This window comes from Pistacia vera, unplaced genomic scaffold (genome assembly GCF_008641045.1).
Source record: "Pistacia vera cultivar Batoury unplaced genomic scaffold, PisVer_v2 Contig414, whole genome shotgun sequence".
NCBI lineage: Eukaryota > Viridiplantae > Streptophyta > Magnoliopsida > Sapindales > Anacardiaceae > Pistacia > Pistacia vera.
In genome coordinates this window covers 114,583-126,606 of record NW_022196240.1, presented here as the reverse complement: position 1 = coordinate 126,606, position 12,024 = coordinate 114,583, and the positions used below count along the sequence as shown (strand labels likewise).

The 12,024-nt window shown below is 35.2% G+C and overlaps 1 protein-coding gene across 1 annotated transcript; it reads right to left on the bottom strand.

The window, feature by feature from the left end:
* Window positions 1-9,723: 9,723 nt before the first annotated feature.
* LOC116142689 (AP-1 complex subunit sigma-2-like) lies at window positions 9,724-11,772 on the bottom strand. Its single transcript, XM_031428107.1, has 6 exons — window positions 11,687-11,772; window positions 10,645-10,731; window positions 10,374-10,465; window positions 10,169-10,277; window positions 10,022-10,057; window positions 9,724-9,811 (listed from the first exon to the last, which is right to left on the bottom strand). The coding sequence occupies exons 1-6, from the start codon at window positions 11,687-11,689 to the stop codon at window positions 9,767-9,769; spliced, it is 372 nt and encodes a 123-aa protein (XP_031283967.1). The 5' UTR covers window positions 11,690-11,772; the 3' UTR covers window positions 9,724-9,766.
* Window positions 11,773-12,024: the final 252 nt, after the last annotated feature.

Below are 12,024 nucleotides of genomic sequence, written 5' to 3'. Positions count from 1 at the left end.
TATGAGTAAACCAACTGAAACACACTTCAAACAGCAAAAAGGGTGCTGAGGTATGTAAAAGGAAGCACTGATTATGGGGGTGGGTCACAGAGATCAGAAGATTTCAGTTTAGTTGGTTATTCGGATAACGATGGGCTGGTTCGATAGATGATATGAGGAGCACTTCAGGATTTGCATTTTTCCTTAACATGGTGCTATCTGCTGGCTTTCCAGAAAGCAAGAAACCGTGGCTCATACACAACTGAAGCAGAGTATATATCGCAGCTGTGAATCAAGCCATTTGGTTGAGAAAAGTCCTTGATGATTTGAAGCTGAAACAGAACAAAGCTACTGCCATCATGTGTGACAATCAATCTGTAGTAGCTATGGCCAAGAATCCTGTGCAATATGGACGTACAAAGCACATAAAAATAAAGTTCCATGCAGTGAGAGAGTCTGAGCAAAATAGTGAAGTGAAAATGGTGCATTGTAGGAATGAATCGCAAGTGGCTGACATTATGACCAAAGCTGTTCCAAAGCCAAGTTGAAGAATTCAGATTCAAACTTGGTGTTTCCAGCCAAACATCAAGAGGAGGGTTGAACGTTGATGATTGGCTGGAAATGCAGCAGTTTAGTTAAAGTTTTTGAAGGTGTTTGGCGGCAAAACCTGAACTGAAGTCTGCCAGGGGTGTATTTGATATGCTGCATGTTTAGCTCATTTGTTAAAAGTGTGATATGCATTCCAGATGTAAGGGATGTTTTGATGCAGTAGTTATTAGTTGATATAAGTGTGTGGCTTTAGATTAATTTAAGTTATTATATGTCTGCAAAGAGGTAAAAGTCAGTGTAAAGCTTGCTTTATCAGCTGTAATGAAAACATATTTTGTAATGAACAGAAAACGCAACCTTTATTCAATTCAGCTCTTTTTTTTTCTTTGTTAAACTCCAATGCATAAACATCAACAATATTCTTTATGTCTGAGCTTATTGTCCAGATATCATGCCCTTCTTAGTTGTACGATCTTATAAATATCTAACAATTAGTACTTCTCCAGGTTTTATGCTGCAGAGGTTGTCATTGGCTTGGAATATCTCATTTTTTAGGTATTTTGAGCTGCTGAGAACTGTACTGCTTTTGTTCAGTAAATTCATTGTGTATGTTTCCTGTATCATAACTTGGAAAAATATCAAGTATTTATGTGAGTTCATTACTGAACAGTAATCATCTTTGTTTGAAGTATTAGGAAAATGTCAGAGTCCATATTTCATTGGATTTGAACAAAAATATTTTGCATCATTGTAAAAAGGAAGTGAGAGAGATGTTCTCAATGGCTTTTAGAAGAAAATGTGCATGAGAAGTTTTGTGTAAAGTTGAGTAGGAGATTCAGCTAATGAGGGAGTGAGAGACATGTCTCCAAGGCTTTAAGATAAAGAAAATTGTTGGCTGCAATCCAATAATTTTTTATAACTAAATCATGTCATAATCTGTGCTTTTTTCTATTTGTTGGTGATGACCTGCAGGAATAATTTATCGGACTTGAAGCCTGAAAATATTTTACTCAGAAAGATGGGCATATAGTATTAAGTGACTTGATTTCATTCATGACGTCCTGCAAACCCCGAGTATGTTTCCACTTCCTGATTTGTTTTATTTTCATTAGGATATGCACTTTGTCTTTTCCTGAGTTATGTTCCTGAGCATGGATAATATGAGTTAGCTCAATTTATCAACTGTTTGTGGAGGTGTCAGCTGCTCTTTTCTTGTCAATGGTAGCATGAAAAAGAGATTTCCTTTCAGGAAGGCTGTTTGATGCAAGAGGCACTTCCTTTTAGTTATACCGATATAAATTGCATGATTTGTAGGGTACTACCTATATTATAGCTTTTGAGGTTTCTTATAGGTGTACAAAGTCTATGAAATAAATCTGCCCATCCAGGGTTGGAAGGTTTATGTTTGCTGGATTAAGTGTGTAAAAAAATAACTACTTATGTAGTCATTTCTTCTCTGCGTTGCAAGGTTATGAAAAGGATTCCTTGTAATCTCTTGTCACCACAGAATGTGCTTTTGTCATGTCTACACACAGAATTTGCAAACAAACATCTTCCGGAATTTCCTATCACTTTGAACTTATCAATGCTTAGAATGGGAACTAAGAATACCTTACAGTATAAATTTTACTACTTCACAGATTATTAAGCATCCACCACCTAATAATAGGAGAAGATCCGAGTCAGCCACTGCCAACATTTTTGGCAGAACCAGTACAGTGTCAAATTCATTTGTGGGAATGAAGAGTACATTGTCCTATAAGAGATTCAATTTTCCCAGAGCTTATGCATTTGTTAGCTTGTTAATGTCCATTTGCTGTTAGACCGATCGTCCAGTCTAAAAATAAACTTAAGTACCGTAGTTAGCGGTAAGCAGGATACGAATCCACAGGGAGAAGAGCTAACAACCTAATGTATTTTAAGTAGCGGAAATGAAATTGGCAATGGATTAATGAAACTAAAAAGACAAAATGCAATAATGAAATAGTGAAATTTAAACAAATAAAGACTTATAATAAAAATGTTGCCGTTACGGTTTTGGTTCGACACGAGACCGACTCACACAATTCCTCCACCCTCTACGATCCCCTAAACCTACAAGGCAAGGTAAATCAATGAAATGGCTTCCCGACACTCAGGTATAATCTATCCTGTCTCACCCGATCACTCAAGTTCGATTGGTTAAAGACTATCATTGAATGTCGATAAAGCTACAAGGCATAAACCTAGTGGTACGCGATTAAACAATACAATTTGTCAACACGTAAATCCAATCAACCAACTTCGCAATAAACACAACAATATAGAAATAAATTAAATCCAAAAACAAACTCAATTACAATCGATGCGAAGTAATGAAAAGCAATATTCATCATTAATTATTCCAACCAACGTTTATCATTCAGCAAGGTCTATGAAAACATTAAATCATAATGGACACAACATTCATCACAAATTATGCTCAAATCATATTAAAGTATCGAAATCAATCATGAAACGAAAACAAATATAATCCGAAGCACAACTACCAAATGTCCTATAATCGGGCTCATCCAACTAGTCGAGAGTGATGAGGAGAGTCGTGGAGTCAATCCCGATCTCGCCTATGCCGTAACAGACAACCGGGAGCTTAGCCGCTCATGGTGGTGATGACGGAGGCCGAAACGGTGGAAACGGAGAACCATGGTGGAGAGGAGGTAACGACAGCGATATGATGCGAAGAAGGGGCGAAAACGACAACGGACGGCCCGGAATACGAACAGCCGCGGTTCGCCGGAAAACGTTAATTTTCCGGCGGGCTCCGGAAAACGGTGGCGGGAAATGGGATCCGAAGGTACCGATGGAAAGCTCTGGTGATGGGGAGTTCAGATCAGGTCCTGGAAGGTGAGAAGTCACGGAAATGAGCAAGATCTGGCCTGGAAGATGAAGAGGCGCAACGGCAAAACCGCGGATTCCGGCGGTTTTCGCAGCGATTGAAGCTTGGAAATGCTAGATCGGCTATGGGGAATGAAGATCTACCCTGGGGAGCTGGAACGTCACTGAAAAATGGCCAAAACTGGCCGGGAAGACGAAACGACGCGGTGGAAGACGAGCGCGCGGCGTTGGTGGTGTCTCGAAAAGTCAAGGGTATGACTCTCTTTCTCTCATTCATTATTTGTCAATGTTCTTTGTGCTTTATGCTTCAAATGAAAAAGGGGAAGCTATCCACTGGACCTTTCATGTGTACATTAGTCTTACAGTCAAATCCTTATTTAACATTGCCTGACCTTTAAACTTCAACATATGTATGCATAATGTGGACTGTACCACAAAAATTAGCCCCAAGAAACTAATTTTAATGAGACTGGGAAATTAGCATGGCTGATGCTTCAGGGAGATTGAAACTGCTAAATGCAGTATTTTCTCTTTGATCAAATTTCTCAAGGGTGCTCACTGAAACTTCAATTTGATTTCTTCCTTTCATGCAGCCAATAAATCATTTAGTTCTTCTGCTTTTGGTTTTAAGATGAATTTCCTTTCCAGAGATGATTATGCAGTCTCAAACAAACCTGTAGAAGGGTTGAATTCCATAATTATGGTAAACTTGCTGAATTTTCTAAGTATATAAAGAGTCTAACTGTCTAAGAGCATATTTTTTTCATTTTGATAGCAAGTGATATGCTTAGGAGACTCAACCATAGTCCCATACAGATTTACCCATATTCCTGCTTGCCTTTAATTGTAGAGCATATGTCTGGGACCGTTGCATACTGATTTATAATATCCTCTGATCGATTTTTGAAGGGCCTGGCATATGTGGATTTCGCCGATGATGCACACCTTGCTACAGCTGTAGGAAAGAACAAACAAATGTTTCTTGGGAAGAAGATAAGCATTGCAAGATCAAATCAGAAGCAAAAAAGAAAGGATTAAGCAAGTCATAGGGCCTCTAGAGAACATGGTAGGCTAAGTGGAATTATGTTTTATCTTTGTTATTATTTGTGTGTGTTTGTTTGTGTCCAATGCAGTCTATAGACGTTTGTTATTACTTCTACATTTCATTTTCTTACTCCTTTGGGTTAAATGGCAGCGCAAAGTAGTAATCAAACTTTCAAGAAGTCTAGAGTGCCACACTCTGCTGCTAATAAATGTAGTGATAACATTCAGCTGAAGGGGAGGAACACATTTGCAATGCCAAGGAATGTCAAAGGCTTGTTCGGGTTACATGTTACATGTCAACTAGAATAGCACAGTAATTGACAAACTTCTTTTTCTTATTAAAAATATATATATATATATAAGGTTTTGCCTTAATATGTTTATGTAAACACAATTATGACCAACGATACCTGTTTGAGGACAAAAAAGCAATGGCCTTGGATCTCATGCTTGTGGAAAATGTGAAAAAATGTCTTTGGTCTGGAAAATATCTAAGGAAGAATATGAAGAATATCATCTGTATGCTTGGCTGATTAAAATTTCCGCACATGTATATTCATTTTGATTGAATATTCATATCTCATATGATTATGTTTGTTTCACTTAAAATTCTTCATGATTTTGTTGGATGCTTTCCTAAAAATTCTCACAGAATTGAGAATGAGGTTTTCACTTTGTACATGTTGGATCTTGAATTAGTACCAATCTTAAAAAAAGACCTAATTGTTTCACATTATATTTTCGTTATGGAATATTTACATAATCCCCGTGATTTAGATTAAACGTTATTCCATGGTATTTGTATGAGATTCCTCATTTTTTTAAGCAAGTGTTTGAGAGGGTTTAATTGAATTGATCTATGAATTATGTTTCATTTTCCGTTTCCTTTATGTACTAAGGCACTTGTTTTTTGTTGATATTGAATAAGTGAACATATGATGTGGTCTTTATGATACTGTTAAACGAGTGTATGAATAATATGATACAATCATTTTATGGAAGAGCATATCAGTTCATTTGTATGCCCGTCTAAGAGAATAAACGAACAAATTTGGGCAGCAAGAGCTGCACTTGATTTGGGCAATCCACCAAGATCAGCTTTGATGGAGCAAAAGGGCACTCAAATTTATGTTGCACGGTGAAACTTCAAACTTTAAACAAACAAATCTTGTATTGAAGTAATGGCTCTTGCTTGGAATGAACAAACTTGATCAATGTCAGACCCATTCCCTCGAAAAATAAACAAACATCACAACACTAATTCGCACAGAAATAAGCAATTTCTCCAGCACAAAAAATGTACCATTGGTTACAACTTTGGTGAATCCAGAATCATAAACTAGACTTTAAAATTAATGCTGTCTCTGCTTAAGTGACCAAACAGTGGGAAAAAGCACTTATCTATAAATATGGTCTTTCTTGCTTCTAATATAAGTAATCAGTTTATGTAAACTTTAGATCTTCTTCTTCTTCTTCTTCTTCTTTTCCTGACGGTGGGGGGTTCCATAAGAACTTGCAATGTGGCAATAGGTTACTTTTTCTTTTTTCCTTCTTTAAAGTGTTAATATTAATTTCTAGCTAGAATAATCTTCCTATTTTACTTATTTTGTCAATGTGGATGCTCAAATTCTGCACATTCATGCAACCTTCTTCTCTAGTTGGCATGAGTTTTGCACAAATTCTATGAGGCTGCTTTACCATCCTGGTTTTGTCTCTTTAGCTTCAGTTGTAGATAAAGCAAAAGAAGGGTTGGAAAATAATAAAATTCAACCAACCTCAATTTTAGTAAAAGAGTAAAACATCAGAAGAGGAAAAACATATGCAGACATGTGATGAAAGTCAAATGAGGAAAAAGAAAAGGGAGAAATAATGATATATTACACAATAATCAATATTAGCAAGTCTTGATTCCAACCGAAAGTAAAGCTCTTATTTGTAGTTGCCAAAACCTAAACTGAATAGACAATGGAAATCTACCCTAGGAAACAAATCCCAAGTAAAATAGGAAAAGAAAATTTCTTGAATAGGTAAAGAAGTTATTTTCAACCTTTTCTCTTTGAAACTGAGAGATCCTGCGACTTGTTATCTGTTTTATGTATATATTGATCATCAATCCAATACCCTTAATACTACAATTTAACATATTTCATTAGAGTCATATCAAGAAATTTTCTTGTTTGGTTTCTTAAAATGACTTAATAACTCCAGTAATACGTACTGATGTCTCTTTATCTCCTCATACTCCTACACACATATGTTTGATAACATACTTTTGCTCTGATGGAGAGTTATTTGCTTTACTTGATAGGCAGCCTATGAAGTTATTTAAAGAGGAATTTGCTAGGTACTTTCATCTGTTACCTCTGAAGGTATCTGATTATTTCTTGTTGAACAACCTGAAACTCTGCTAATGATATACTTTCAATACAACGTAAAGCAAGTTATTGAAGTATGTTGCTTTCAGATGACAGACCTACAGAAAATTCAATTACTTTATATTTATTCTTGCTAGAGTTTGCTAGAGTTTGAGACTGGCTGTTTAATATTGTTTTCCTTTTTCCTTTCTTTTATTTTTCTTTATGTCTGAGCTTATTATCCAGATATCATACCCTTCTTATGTTGTACGATCTTAATAAATATCTAACAATTAGTACTCCTCCAGGTTTTATGCTGTAGAGGTTGTCATTGGCTTGGAATATGTTCATTGTTTAGGTATTTTGAGCTGCTGAGAACTGTATCTGCTTTTTGTTCAAATAAATTCATTGTGTTATGTTTCCTGTATCATAACTTAGAAAAATATCAAGTTATTATGTGAGTTCATCACTGAACAGTAATCATCCTTGTTTGAAGTATTAGGAAAATGTTAGAGTCCATATTTTCATTGGATTTGAACAAAAATATTTTGCATCATTGTAAAAAGGAAGTGAGAGACATGTTCTCCAATGGCTTTAAGATAAAGAAAATTAGTTGGCTGCAATCCAATAATTTTTTATAACTAATTCATGTCATTAATCTTGTGCTTTTTTCTATTTTTGTTGGTGACGACCCTGCAGTAATAATTTATTGGGACTTGAAGCCTGAAAATATTTTACTCCAGAAAGATGGGCATATAGTATTAAGTGACTTTGATTTATCATTCATGACATCCTGCAAACCCCGAGTATGTTACCACGTTCCTGTAATTGTTTATATTTTCATTAGGATATTCACTTGTCTGTTTCCTGAGTTATGTTCCCTGAGCATGGATAATATGAGTTAGCTCAATTTATCAACTGTCTGGTGGAGGGTGTTCAACTGCTCTTTTCTTGTCACTGGTATGCATGAAAAAGATGATTTTCCTTTCAGGAAGGCTGTTCAATAGCAAGAAGGACACTTCCTTTTAGTTATACCGATATAAATTGCATGATTTGTAGGGCACTAGCTATATTCTAGCTTTGAGGTTTCTTATAGATGTACAAAGTCTATGAAATAAATCCTGCCCATGCCAGGGTTGGAAGGTTTATGTTTGCTGGATTAAAGTGTGTAAAAAATAACTATAGAATTAAGAAAATTGTGTAATCTTTATGTAGTCAATTCTTTCTCCGGTGTTGCAAGGTTATTCAAAGGATTCCTTGTAATCTCTTGTCACCACAGAATGTGCTTTTGTCATGTCTTCACACAGAATTTGCAAACAATCACATCTTTTTGGAATTTCCTATCTAGTTTGATACTTATCAAATGCTTTGAATTCATTTTATATCTGGTATTCATGTATCTTTTTGTATGAGATGCTCTACAGCCATACACCTTTCAGAGGTAAAAATAGACAGAAGACATTTGCCAACATTTTGCACAAAGACCTCACTTTCCCAAGTAGCATTCCGGTAAAAATCTGCCGCCTTTTAAGTCGGTTAAAATTATTCTCTAGTTATTCTGGTGAGTTAGTGGATATTGTATACATGCTCAGGATCTTGAGGTTTGGTCAAAATATGGATAATCTCTTGAACTTAAATTGATGAATAGTTAACAATGGAGAACATTTAACAAGTGAGTATTAATCGAAAACTTCTTTTGGAAAGGTAGCGGATACCTTCCTGAGAATATCATGGCTACTAAATATATTGGGTCTAAATTTTCACTGCCTTTGATGGAAATGTGTACCAACTATAAGTTTTAACTGGCTAGGAAAACCCTAATCGAAGATGTCAACATGAATTTAGAAGTGATTGATGATGATGAACGGGGCTTCTCTTCATTGAACTTGCAAAATTAGTATTCGATTCGGGTATAACATTTCGGTTTCATGAGATGAGCAGGCAACTGATAATAATTTGCTTGATGTTTCATTCCAGGTAAGTCTTGCAGGTAGGCAGCTATTTAATTTGTTGTTAAACAGAGATCTCGCAGATCATTTAGGATCAAATAGTGGTGCCAATGAAATTAAACAACATCCTTTCTTCCATGAAATCAGTTGGACTCTGATTCGCACCATGGTAGGAGAGGACTACATGCATTTTACCATATTGAATTCTGAAACAGCAAATGATTTAATATCGAATGTTTCTCTATGCATATGCAGAGCCTGCCTCCACTAGATGCACCCTTTGAGTTAATTGAAAAAGATCTGAAAGCCAAAGATGTCAAGTGGGAAGATGATGGAGTACTTGTTAATCCTGTAGATTTGGACCTTTTCTAAAGGTTTGGATTAACAACCATTTCTAATGTTAAACATAAGACTTCAGATTGACTTTGGTCTGCACTCCCTTTATTGCTGATTCATGTTTTCTCTTATCATATGACCAGAAATGTATATCCAAAATATAGCAAAATCAACGATTCACTAACAAAATATACTATTGCTTTGCGAATTACAGCAAGAAATACATGTAAATGTTGCAGTCGTATAGTGTCTTTACATAGAAAGGCTTGGATCAACTGTGTAGATGCATCAGCCAAATTTATCACACTGTTATATGCAGATCTGATGAGCAACCAAGTATACAATTCTTGCGAGATCCTTACCATGCAATTCAGTTTTTGACATGGAAATTTGAGATGAAATTGAATACAGATAGCACTTCAAAGTCGACCAAAACATGCACAACCACAATTATGTTACCTTACATGGTGGCCTGTGTGATTATATTACTTATTGAACCAGCCTGTTCTTTTGCAGTTTCCACGAATGAGTCCTACAACATAAAAAAAAAAAATGATACACTGAAAAATTAAAAAAATTAAAAAATATATGAAAAACTGACAACCAAACCCCACTGTCACCAAGAAAAAGAAATTTTACCTAAGCAGCTATTAGACGTGCAACTGTTTTCTTGCCTGACTCTTAAAGTTCATCGGCAATCAAGAGTTCATCCAAAATATAACAGGCCTATAACATAAATGACTGTCAGCAATTAGCAAAGACACAGATTTTGGCATCCATGCCATATAAACTGATCTACGCTAGATAAGCAAGAGGGCATTAAATTAATATGGTATTTTGGGCAGTCACTTATTGCATCAATCACCATTTATGATATGAAAAAAACCCTATTAGAAAGGAAAATCCCAATTGCAAAACAAGCCCATTGCAACATACCTTGTGAAAGTTGAAGATCAAGTCCAGCTCACAGACCTGGAAGCAAAATTAGATTACCACAAACGTTAGTTTCTATACCAATCAAATGGAATTATACACTTTAATTCACTTAGTGATCTTATACAAAGTAAAGTCAACTTCACTCACACTTCCAAAGTATCTGTCAAGAATCTCAACATAATGATGAATTATTTCAAGGACCTCTAATTCATTGTCATCCTGATCAATGCACATGCAGAAGTATAGACTAGCATATCTGCAAAACATATTTATTGGAACCAACTCAGTTGATCATCTCTATGATGGTGAAACGTATTCATTGAGTCACAAATACTGTCATATTTGCATATACCTTTTATAAACAACTTTGTATCCTCTCCATTCCACGAAATTACAGAGCTTGGGTCCTCGTGAAAGAATGACTCCACTGAGCTCACGAATAACCTTCTCAGACAAAGCAGCAGTTCAAACAAATCATCAATGTAACCACAGCTGCTACAATAAGTTGAGAAAATGATACCACAACGATCATTTATCCAACACAAGGCAGGTCCTTTGAAAATAAAATTAATAATTAAGATCTAAAGAGAGAATATCTGAGCGACATGGATTTAAAACCATACCTTAGTTCGTTCCTTTTGTGAATAAGGAGAATACCATTTAGTCAACCGGACTTTTCCTTGTCGGCTAATAAGAAGCACAAATTGAATCTGAAACATATTGAAGATAAAAAATTATAGAACATCAGCAAAGTAAAACCATTAATCTTCATTTGGCATTGGCAACATAAAATGAACAAGATTTAACAAATCAGAGTTGTCGGACATAGCACAACCTAAATGATTATGGCATATCCAATCAATAACTTGTTCCTTCAATCCATGATTTATTTCCCTCAACATCCATTGCCATTTCCAGAAAATTTTGATATGGTTTTTGTTTGTAGTCAACTTAAGCCAAGTTGTGAGAAAATGACATAAAACAAATGCTTAGTATTGACAAGCTAGTTCGAGTTTAAATTTCACCATTCTGACATACAAAGACTCCATGCTAACTAGTTTTCTATCAAATGCTTCCATATCCCTCTAATACAATTATTCAAAATTTCGTCTTCCTAACTTTCTGTTTAAAAACAAGGTAGTTCAAGAATGAATAACCCACATGGGCAGGTCACAGAACTTCACAATAAATTGTTAAACTAATATAACTTTGTCGGCTGAAGACCAATTGAAATTCATAAAACTGTTATTCTACGCCATACACTTCAATGATCTCTGATTCAAGATCTTAGCTAGGTTAATATATAAATAAGTAATGTACTTGACAATAAATATCACTGAAATTAGCAAACTTGCATGTTCAGAGAGTAACGAATCCGTCACAATCCCAAACAGTTACTCAAACATTCATCTAATAATGCGATTATGAAGTCAGATCTAACGGTGACAATATATCACCTAAATATAAAAATCAGTTCAAGACCAATGCATCAGCTGAACCAAAACCCCCAAATCTAATGTAATATTTCAATAAATGAAGAACTCCAAAGAAGTTATTTAATAAAAATGAATAAACGTTGTAGATCTAAAGAAACGGAATTCGATTGATCAATCCTGCATTAAGCTAATGAAATCAACAAACAACGACAATACAAATTTCACATACCATGGTTTTCCGACTACATCGACAATTCAAATTATTTACCACATTCAAATATGCTTGTTTCTGAGATCCTTACTGTTTACAATAAGCTGACTTTACATCCTGCAAAAGGTTCATATGTTCTTGCTTTTACAAATGATTTTTGATAGCTTATAAGTATTTTCATTATTATAGGTCTTTCAACATTAATTAAATCTCTCATAACCATTTCTTCACTATTTATTTATCACAATGATTTGATATATTACTGAAGGCCAAAACCAAGCTATTCTTTGAGCAATTTCATTCCAAGCTTGTTACAAATGTATCCAATTCAAGAACCTCTAAGAGACTTAGTAAGA

What these genes read in the sequence shown, in the direction of transcription:
- LOC116142689 (XM_031428107.1), bottom strand. An exon ending in CACAAAAGGAACGAACTAAG is followed by an intron (nt 10,466 to 10,644) that starts GTATGGTTTTAA and finishes TTGTCTGAGAAG; the next exon opens with GTTATTCGTGAGCTCAGTGG. An exon ending in TGATCTTCAACTTTCACAAG is followed by an intron (nt 9,812 to 10,021) that starts GTATGTTGCAAT and finishes TTTATGTTATAG; the next exon opens with GCCTGTTATATTTTGGATGA.